Raw genomic sequence first — 10901 nt, forward strand, 5'->3', positions numbered from 1 at the left:
TGTCTGAACATTAGAGCCAGGTGTGTTGGATCTGATCTCTCCAGAGTGGTAAATCTCCATGACCAGGATTGAGAACCCCAGCTCTACTCCATTCATACTGCTCTGGAATGTACTTTTACATTCACATTTGACATTGAATGTTCTCCCCATTCGTGCTGATCTAGAATGTTCTTTTGTTCAAGTGACAGTCTTCATACATGTCAGGAAACTTGCAGCTTTCCCTGTTCCAGACTGGATCTGTTTTGTTTAATTCTTGCCCCATTCACACTGTTGCAGAATTTTCACCACTTTCACTGATTTGGCCTTAGATACACCTACCAAATAGGGTCACTTAGTGGGTTTACAGATACTGACTGCACCCCATCTGTTGAAGCACAATTTATCAGCCCCCCCTTTAACTTGTCCATCAATGGAAAAGGACCACCATAGGACTGCTGCTGACAAAGTATTATTTGAGTGATGGACTGGTAAGAGTATATCAGACAATACGTAGATGCTGGAGCTTTTACACACATCACTGTCACAGATCAGTTGAGAGAGGCCCACCAATCAAAAATATTCAGCCAGGAGTGGTCAGAAACTGACCACTGATGAAGGGCTAGAGGATGACTAACAAGATAAGCTATACTCACTAACTATACACCAGCAAGCGGTACCAACAAAGTATGTGTGTCTAACAAAGTGTCCCCTAAATATACACAGTGTGCAAAATCCCAGCAACATTATTGTGCCTGATACACCCATAACCATGCCACTACAGTGTCAGTGTCACTACCTTCAACCTCCATTGATGATAAAGAGGTCAGGATAAATTGTGCAGATGAGCCACAGTCAATTATAAACCTACAACGTACACTCGCCTCATTGCCAATGAGTGCAGGTACAAGCTGGGCGGACCTAAGAAACTGACAAGTCAGTGTGTGGTGGTGCAATTTGTAAAGAAACTTGCATAGCAAAAGTGGAAAACAAGCTTTAAAAAACAGCTTTGTATGCATATCTCAAACCTGAAGTTTGGAGCTGTGGATGGAGAATGCAATGTGGACTAGATATGAATAGTGCATTTTTCCATTTATTCTGAACACAACTAGGGAATATGCTGATAAACAATTGCAGATAAGTCTCAAAAATATTTTAGTCATAGACAACAGAAAGAGAAATGCCTCGCTGAGTTCTTGTAATTTTTTTAAACATTGTAAATTGAAATGGACTTGTTTGATTGGTTCTCTAGATCTAGACCTTTTTCACAGTTGGTGTGGTGTGGTAAGACAGGGATGTCCAAATCTAGTCCTGAAGGGCCAGAATTCAGCGCAGTTTGTTGATTTCCTTGCACTTGTATTGTGTAAATCTCTTGGTTATGATTCTATCATGAAATCTCAAATTTCAGTAGGTGTGTCTGTTCTGACACACCTACTGAACCTGATACTTCACTGATGATTTGAATTAGATGTGTTGGAGCAGGAAAATTACCAAACTGTGCTTGAAGCCCCCTCAGGACCGGAGCTGGACACCCCTGTAGTCAGAGATGAAGAAGTTCATAGAAATATGGGGTTAATTAAAGGGCTGCAGTACTCCAAAAAGAAGATGCAGTCTTCAAGGAAAGAGCTCCTGCTACACTTATTTTGATATTCCTCGGATTATCATGTAGAGAGTCTTTCATAGCGATTCTGTGAAGAAGCATCAAAGGGTGTAGGGGATGTACAGTGTTATCTAAACCTCAGTCAAACAGTGGGAACTTTTAATGTCATATTAATTATTTATGGGATCATTGGAGATCATAGTGTATGTGCTGTGGCAGAGTGCAGTGCCAGTGCAGTAGAAGGGCAGGAAAAGAACCATGTGCTAATGAATCCTGTATCTTTAGTGGGTCATGAACACAGGCAGTGTCAGGAATTTTCACAGGGGCGCTACATGGGTGCTGAGACATGTGAAGGGGGTGCTATACTTATTGCTGTTGTCGTGGCAAGATGTGAATACTGGGGGTTGAGGGGAAGATGGAGGGTTGGTGGTTTCGGTCACTGACCCATAGTCTAGCTACACATTGAAATCAGTACAAAGAATATTCAGTAGTAAGGCTGTTTTCTCACCTAGATTTGTTTTTTGTGATGTTATACCTTTTTGCATTTGGTTTGGTTTGTATCACAAACCAAACCAAGTGCACCAAATTATACACATGAGTGTTTTGTTTAGTGGCCATAAACTTTGCAGGAATACAATTGCTCTGTGACTCTCACATTTACCACCATTTCAGCCAAAACACTTATTCATTGCATGAGATCAGAAATGCTTAATGTTTGTATGTATGACAGTCAAACCAGTAACAACAAACTCCACCTGATATTCACTTCTTTATTGGTTTGTCAGTTGGATTGTAGAGATGGAGTGAGATTTATTTTTTATTACTCTAATACATACACACAGACATGAAATGTCTTTATTTTAATGCAACAAAATGAATTTGATATGTTTCATCAAGAATATTAGTGAGTAATAGATCTGGGTTGTAAACCATGATGGGCTGGTGAAAGTTAAAACAAAAATACTGAGTTTAATGGAGGCAAATGCAACATTTTTCAGGTGGTGCTAAAAGGGTGCTGAAGCACCTCCTAAAGGAATTTTAATATGTAATTTTGAGGTGCCTGAGTATTGACTTAGCTATAATAAAACTGTCACTAGCCCTTTTGAAGTCTAGGCCTGAGTATTTTTAAAAGGTTTTTAGTATCATTACCAATACCCTTATTTCAGTACCAATTCCTGATACTTTGCTGTATTTTGGCTGTTGAATGATGGTGAATGTGGCTTAAACCAGAAAAGAGTATGAGGTGCTGGAAATGGGTGTATTTACTGACTGTGGAATCGAGGCTAGTCAAGAAACACTGATGTCAATAACAGATTGTAATTTTAAAAACCTGTCAGGTTTGGAACAAGCTCATGTTTAGTAGCTTATGCTGACAAGACTGCCTAGGTATTGAAATTCAGAATTGAATGACAATTTTTTCTGTTCTTTTTAGTATTAAAGTAGCTTGGTCAGTTCCACAAATGCTCTATAGGACTCTAGTGTTACTATGGTCATTTTGCTATACATTATTTCAGTTACATAATTATATAAAAGGTATTACATAAAAAACCTAATAATTATAGTTACATTATAGATTAACAAATTGAATTTATGTTCAGTTTTCCCTCTGCATTGACATGTTAGTCTGCACTTCAGACTTTTTTTCGGTTTAATTCCAGAAGATAAAACATAGCGCAAATATAAAGTGTGTTGTTTTTTTCTTTTTACACAACAGTTGATTCATAGTAAAATATCTCTTCTTCCACTTACAGTCACATGCATGGTACTGATTGAGAGTTGAGAACTGTAAATAAATGAATGCATGAATTTTTATTTCTTCATAAACTGTCACCTTTGGCTTTATATTTATTTCTGAGCACTACTTTACACCTGTGATCTAATGACTGTGTTTATTAACATGCATAATTAATAGCCATGTGTTAATGTTGTGCACGTGTGTGTGTGTGTGTGTAATTCCTTAGGGGCTTGGTAGTGGGACAGGGAGTAATACTAGGGAGACAGCTAGATCCCCAGGGACCAACTTTGTACTCTTAGCTAGCCCATTATACAGCATTTTAAATGCATGCACACCAGTTGTTGTGTTTTTTTTTTGTTTTTTTGTTTTTTTTTGTAACTCTCTCCCCCTCTCTCTCTCCCTCAGACGAACATTCCCTTCCTGCAGAACGTTCTGAGTAATAATCAGTTTCTGTACAGTACAGTGGATACACAGTTTATTGATGAGAATCAGGACCTGTTCAACCTCAAACGCACTCAGAACCGTGCACAGAAGCTCCTGCATTACCTGGGTTAGTACATGATTTAATGGCCTCTTACTTTCTTCAGCAGTACAGAAAATGACTTTGCAGAGTGTTCAAGTTACAGCATATCCTGTATTTACACTGACTATCAGTAGTTTGTCACCTTGTCTTCTTTTGAAAATTGAATTTTGTCACTCTGACTTTTCAGTTTAGGCTTTGTTAATGTAAAACTCTACTCTCCAACTTCATGTTGATCCAAGTGTCTTCCTTTGAATGAAGAGTAGCTGTTGTCTATGTAGTGACTAACGTGTGGTTTGGTTTTCTTTTCCTAGCTTTTGTTAAAAGCACATTGAAAACATTTTTCTCCAAAAGGTTTAAACCTATTTCTGAGCGCTCCCTAGTGGCTGTTCTGCCAGTGGAACTGAAATTGACTCAAATATTTGAAATTAATATAATCAAATATATTCTACATTTTCCCCATAAATGTTACCAGATTAACTAAGACATTGTTGGCTGGCTTGCTGTGAAACGTTGTGACTCTGTGTTGAGCTGCTAACGAGCAATAAGGGAAGCTAGCAGTTCAACATAGAGGGGAAGAGTACGAAAATCCTGCTATGAAAACAATTCACACCTCTAAAAAATGAAAGCTGTGCTCAGATATAACAGAGAGCACAGCAGCAGCTGCCCTTCATCCCAAATTAAAAACACTTTCATAAAAATGTAACCTACACTCTTGAAGATGGTTCTTCAAGGGTTCTTTAGTTAGTAAAGAAAATGATAGAACCATGAAACCTTTGCATGATTAAAGGGTTCTTTGCATGGTGAAAGGGTTCTTCTGTTTGATGTAGAATGTGCTGTAGATCGTTCTATATAGTACCTTTTTGAAAAGGGTTCTATGTAGCCCCAAAAAGGTTTATTCTATTTTTATGATATCAAGCTTGTTACAACAAAAGAACCTTTCTTGCACATTCTCCATCAAACAGAAGAACTCTTTCACAGTGCAAATAACCCTTTAATCACACAAAGTGTTCTTTTTTTTCTTTTCTAAAGAACCCTTGAAGAACCATCTTTTTTAAGAGTACTTGCTCACCTATGAAGATGTAAATCCAGTTCCCTTTCAGTTTTGTACATCATGCACATTTCCAGTGAAATGTATTCTTATGTTATTGAAGAATATAAATACATAGTTCAAAACCTGAGAGACCTCCATGAATTTTATGGCTACTGTAAAACAGCAGTAAGTTTTAGGTGCTGCTCACTGGCATCACAGCAAGGGGATAAAATAAGTGTTGTGTGGTGTTATTCCTGATGTAGTAATGTCCAATTTCTGACAGCACAGTATTAAATGTGCACTATTTAGATCACCCCACTTAGGTATTACTAGACTTCTCCACCCAACCACTGACTAAATACACCTGACTGAATTGTTTTGGTCATAACAACAAAGAATTCAGCTGTGACTGCTGAAGTAAATCAGGCAGCTTAAGCATCATCATTTTGTCAGTTCTTTCAGTTTTTGCAACGAAAAATGCTAAGAGCTAAACAGCTTTCTGATGAATGGGTTATGTTATACCGATAAAGAAAATATGCTCATTTGTATCAAAACCATGTGTGTGAATGTTTTTTGCAGGACATGTGATGGTAAATGGGCCAACCACTCCAATCCCCGTCAAAGCCAAGCCCTCCTCTACAGATCCAGTCATTCCTTCTGTTCCTATGGGTACGAAAACACACACACTGACTCATACCAAACTACTCAGGCTATATGTGACTATAGAGTAATCCTGCTGCTAAATCGGGGATCAAAATCCACTTCTGAATGAAAAAGGAGCGTTGTGAGTATTTTTGGATCTAATCAAACTTAGTATCGCTTCAACCACAGCCTCCATGTGTATCACCAATTTTACACAATTGCACTCTGCCCACGTTATCAGATGTTTTATCATTAATAATTAAAACACATTTTTCCACAGGCCACAAGAACACAGTATTTCTGCCACTGCTGACATGTTTGTATTAAAAATCTGAACACTGAACAATCTTTGTTAATGGCACACCAACTTTTGGGGATTTGGAGACCTCTCTGGTAGACGTCTGTAACTGCACATACTGAATGTTCAAAGAGAACTTGGTGAAGGACGTTTTGTCATCATATATTCATTAGTATAATGTTGATTTTGCATTTGAGACCTAAACATTGAGCCATACTTCCATTTTGAGCCTGTGCATGTGACGTTAATATGTAAAGATGTGTGACATGGTCTGCAAACCTCTTGCGAAATCCAACCCGACAACTCAACGTCAATATTTTGGTCTCACCTTGCCTTCTTTTGAAAATTGAAAAGTGGCACAAAAGGTTTTGTTCTAACTGTACATGAAAAATAACACTCCAAAGGCTCTATTTATAGATTTTTTTTTTTTTCAGTTCAGTTTAATGGTGTAACAGTACTGCTTTCCCAGTTTGTTGTCCAGTTATTAGTTGGATGGAAGTAACAAATCTGCCCTGATGCAATTGAAGCAAAATATATTTTCCTGACACTGAGCTAAGGCTTAAATTCCTGTCCCATTCCTAACAACATGGATTTAAATCTACAGTTTATATACCCCCAAGTCAGTATTAATAGACCCACCCAACTACTAACTAAATGCAACTGATTAAATTATTTTATTCATAACAAATAATGACAAACATCTTTTATGTTTACTGAAGTGAATCAGACAGCTGACACATCATTGCGCATGTAACATTTTATAATTAATAGAATCAGTATGTCTAACTAATTATATACAACACTTGCAAAGTTTGCCTTCATAGAGAGTAAGAATTAACCCATATAGATACTGTCTTTGACACATGAGTGAGTGTGACTCGCACAATTGAATGAGAAGACACTGAATTCTATTGTCAGTCAGCCAGTTATTTTTATCAACATGTCAAAGATTATGCTTTTTTCAGTCTTTAGTGGAGTAAGTGAATAAATATTGTATGTGCAGGATACGATATCCTGCCGTTAGAAAAAAAAGCTCACTTCGCTCCCACTTGAAGGGCTTGAGTGGAGCTGATTAGATCAGATATTGCTGCAGTACACTTGGGTCATTAAGCTTCAGGGAACCTAAGTCCAGGTTTTTTTCCTAAGTAGGTTAATCTTGCTCTTATGGACACACAATATACATGTACAAAGTATGTTCTGTGGATAACTTTCCCATATCCACTGAATGAACAATATATTTTGTCAACATTTTCCTCTTTCAATGTAAACTGGGCAGTCCTAATCTTGAGACACCCTTACATTTTCTCTGTGTTTGAGTCAGAGAAACTTACCAAGCGAAAACTAACCTTGCAAGGATAACTGAGCTTTCAAGCTAGCTCATCTGTCTGCTTGTTGTCCATCCATGGCAGCACACCCAGTATCAAAGTGAACAAGAATCTTACCTTCATTAAAATTCATACAAATATTTTAAATATTTTACACTGTGTTCTAGTTGATTTGATTGGATATTGCTGCCGTACACTGGGCTCTTAAACAAGAGGAGTTGATTTGATTGGACACTGTTCTGTAGTAGCCATAACTATGAGGTGTCTGCTAACCTCAGAACAGAGGATGAAAACTGAAACTGAGATAAAGCTTAGAACTAAATTTTGTTAATGGCAGTGGCAAAAGTGCAGGGGCTGATCATACTGCTGCTGCTGATCCCACCCCTTTTTACAATTGCACCATGTTAGTTCCTGCACTGCCTGTTATGAAATTATGGAAAATATCTGCCACACCTACATGCACATCCGCTATAACTTGTGTCTTATTTTGTGCAACAGGGCTCTGTTTTAGTGATATTATAGAGCTATGATCACAACGATGAGGCCCTGTTTGTTTTTAACACATCTGTTTTGAGAGTACATGGCTCGAAAAACGGACTGATTCCACAACATCCTGAATAGCCTGACTTAAAAAAGAACAAATGCCATAGTGCTGCCACCACGCCTGCCCACACACGCACACGTATACATGCCCGCGGGCCTGGCTGAGTGACAGCGCGTTCCTCCACCTCTACTGCTCTGCTCTGTGGTCGGGGCCAGGCAGACGACAGTGTGATAATACACTCTAATCCCCCTCTTCTCTCCATCTCTCTGCCAGATGAAAGAGAGGACCCAGCCACATTAGAAATCTCATTACAGGGGTTTAGGTGTGTGTGAGCTATGTACTGTGCTCAACAGTGTTGGGGTGTGTGTGTGTGTGTGTGTGTGTGTAATTTATGTAGTAAATTTCAGGCTTTTCATTGGCTGGTGTATTTCCTACTTTGCTTAGCATGTAGGAGTATGAAACTATGCTGGTTGTGCATGTGTGTGTGTAATTCTATAGGTCCAGATATGTGTAGGAGTGTCATGGAGTGAGGGATGCGTGTGTGTATGTGTGTATCTGTGTAATTGGGTCGCATCTGTAATAGGTATTGCCCAAGACCCTTGGGATATTCCTGAGTCCTATTTAGTGTTTGTATATATGTATATATGTGTGTGTGTGCGCATGTGAGCAAAACACTCATAAAGAGCGTTAAATAGGCTTATGGCTCTATACTTGCTTCTATACAACACGCAGTGCTTTAGTCAGTGGAATCTGCCAAAGACTGAAAAATCCCTTAGCAACACCATTGCATTTAGATTTAAACTCAATTTATTTCTGTGTGCATGTTTGCGTGCGTGTGTTCAAAAAAGTAAACCGTTGCAGGAATTTAATTCAATGATTTAACTTCTGTTCGAATAAAGTAGAATTAGCATATACAGACTTTTTTTTACCTTAACATTAAAGGTGAATTCCAATAATTTTCCTAAATGTCTGCAAATTTAGTGGTTGAGATCTAAGAGTCATTCAGAGTGGTTTAAAGTGAAATTGTTCATTGTAGAGAAACTTACAGACCAGATTTCTTTACTGTAGTGCTGATAGGAACCAGGGGTCATGATGTCTACAGCACAAATTTAATCATTTTATTTACTATCCAAAACCTCTGGTGAACCTACAAGTGTTTGCTGAGTTTTTATATGTAATGCTGATGATGGTAAAACAGCGGTTATTCTAGGTGGTAAAAGGTTTCTTTGGGGACTTTTTTGCCGTGCATGTCCTTCTCTGCCATGAACAGTTTTACAAATATGTTTTAGGCCAAAGTCCTCTCAGAACGATCATAAAATGTTTGATATATCGTAAAATAGGCATAAGGCAGCATATTTGTAACAATTTAATGTAATAACGTTCTGTGGGGTAGCTTTCAGAGGTATAAAACTCTTTAGATGTCCAGACATTCTTACTCTGTGTTTTTCTCTAGAATGGAGCATTTCACATCAAACCACTCTGAATGACTTTAAGATCTAAACCATTTAATTATTCAGAAACTTTAAACGCAATTGCAGTTAGTGTTGACATTTTCTGTATAAGTCAAACAGAGAAACGGTTGATGTTTTTTGACGTGTCTGTGCATGTCAGTGCCTGTGTGAGCATAATTGTTATTGTTGTGGAATAATTGTGTATTATTTTTCAATGAGGCCAATAAGACGTTCCTACCTGTGTGCACAGGTGAGGCCCCGGCTGGTTTCCGTGAGGTCCTGCTGAAGGAGGGTCCGGAGGGTTTTGCACGGGCAGTGAGACAGCACCAAGGTCTGCTGCTGATGGACACAACATTCAGAGACGCTCATCAGTCACTGTTGGCCACCCGCGTGAGGACACACGACCTGAAAAAAATTGCCCCGTATGTTGCCCACAACTTCAGCAACCTCTTCAGCCTGGAGAATTGGGGAGGTTAGTGAGATTTGCGTTGTATATTGCATACAGTCTTCACTTAAAACTTTTTTTTTATTTTAATATAAGAAATTATATTGAATCACCTCTAAGGTAACTTTAATTCCTGAATTGTTTTTGCACATATTTGTTTGTTTGTTTATTTATTTATTCTTTGAACAGCCCCTTAATATATGGACCCAGACTTCAGTTACTCACTGTCATTACTACTTAAAGCTACTATATGTAAGTTTTGGGGGTTTAGAGACCTCTCTGGTGGAAATTTGTAACTGCATGCAAAGTGTGGAAGAACATTTTGTAGCATTAGTTATGCTTCAGACTCCTCCCAGGAGTTGCTGAATCTAATGATTGCAAGCGCATTGAAAGAGAACTACTATTGTCATCATGTTTTTATGGGTATAATGGTGATTTTGCATTTGAGACCTAAATATCAAGCTGGACTTTCCTTTTGAGTCTGTGCATATGACATTTTTACAGTGCATAATGCAACTCAACTTTCAATTAGTTTAATGGTACTTAATAAATAACAAGTCTTGTGATTAATAACTAAATAATAGTGCTGCAGTTTAAGGGTTTAATCACCTATTTAACTTTCATGAAGTATGGTGGTCTGCTCATGCTGGCCAAGAAGTCCATAGACAAACAGTCCAGTGCTCTATGCAATATGTTATTCAGTAACTGAAGTCTGGGGAAAAACACTGCACCTGAAGCTCCTGACTCTTTGCTAATATATTCTCTTTTCCCCACTCCCATTCTATGAGTTTTCACACCTCAGCACTTCTGCAATTTCTCCCTGTTCTCCATGACTTCTCTACAGTCTGAATTCATCATTCAGAGTAATTAATTGTAACTCTTACATAATGAAACAGTATGAGTACAAAATAAAAGCAATATTACAGCAACATCAAATAAACTCATTTAATAAAATCATTTAGATTGTTTAATCCACAACTGTACCTACTGCTGATAGTCTGCACCAGCATACACAGATGTGAGAATGACTTTATACATAGAAAAGTCATTAGACAGTCTGTCATCTGTTTTAGAGCACTGCAGTGAGTTAACAAGCCAGGACACCTACATAAATTAAAAAATACTGTGACAGAGAAGTAAGTTTTGTTTTAATCTGTGGATTAAATATAAAAGAATGCGAGCCATACATAGGAAATCTCATCTGCTATTTGCAGATATTTTTTTCTTTTATTTTATGTTACTATACTTCATTCAGTTCAGATTTACTAATGCAGTTCTGTAAATGTGCCAGTTTAGTAAGCTTTCAAATATAGTATATTTAATGCATATTTT

General features: G+C 37.8%; 1 protein-coding gene across 1 annotated transcript in view; it reads left to right on the top strand.

Annotated features, from left to right (window-relative positions):
- The window catches only part of pcxb (pyruvate carboxylase b), a 258861-nt gene that overhangs the window by 189638 nt on the left and 58322 nt on the right, over positions 1–10901 (top strand). Inside the window, exons 11-13 of the mRNA XM_036597231.1 lie at positions 3717–3861; positions 5444–5533; positions 9375–9596. Coding sequence (XP_036453124.1) covers positions 3717–3861; positions 5444–5533; positions 9375–9596 — 457 coding nt within the window. The remainder of the gene's footprint in view (positions 1–3716; positions 3862–5443; positions 5534–9374; positions 9597–10901) is intronic.

The sequence above is a fragment of the Colossoma macropomum genome, unplaced genomic scaffold (genome assembly GCF_904425465.1).
Source record: "Colossoma macropomum unplaced genomic scaffold, Colossoma_macropomum, whole genome shotgun sequence".
Lineage (NCBI taxonomy): Eukaryota > Metazoa > Chordata > Actinopteri > Characiformes > Serrasalmidae > Colossoma > Colossoma macropomum.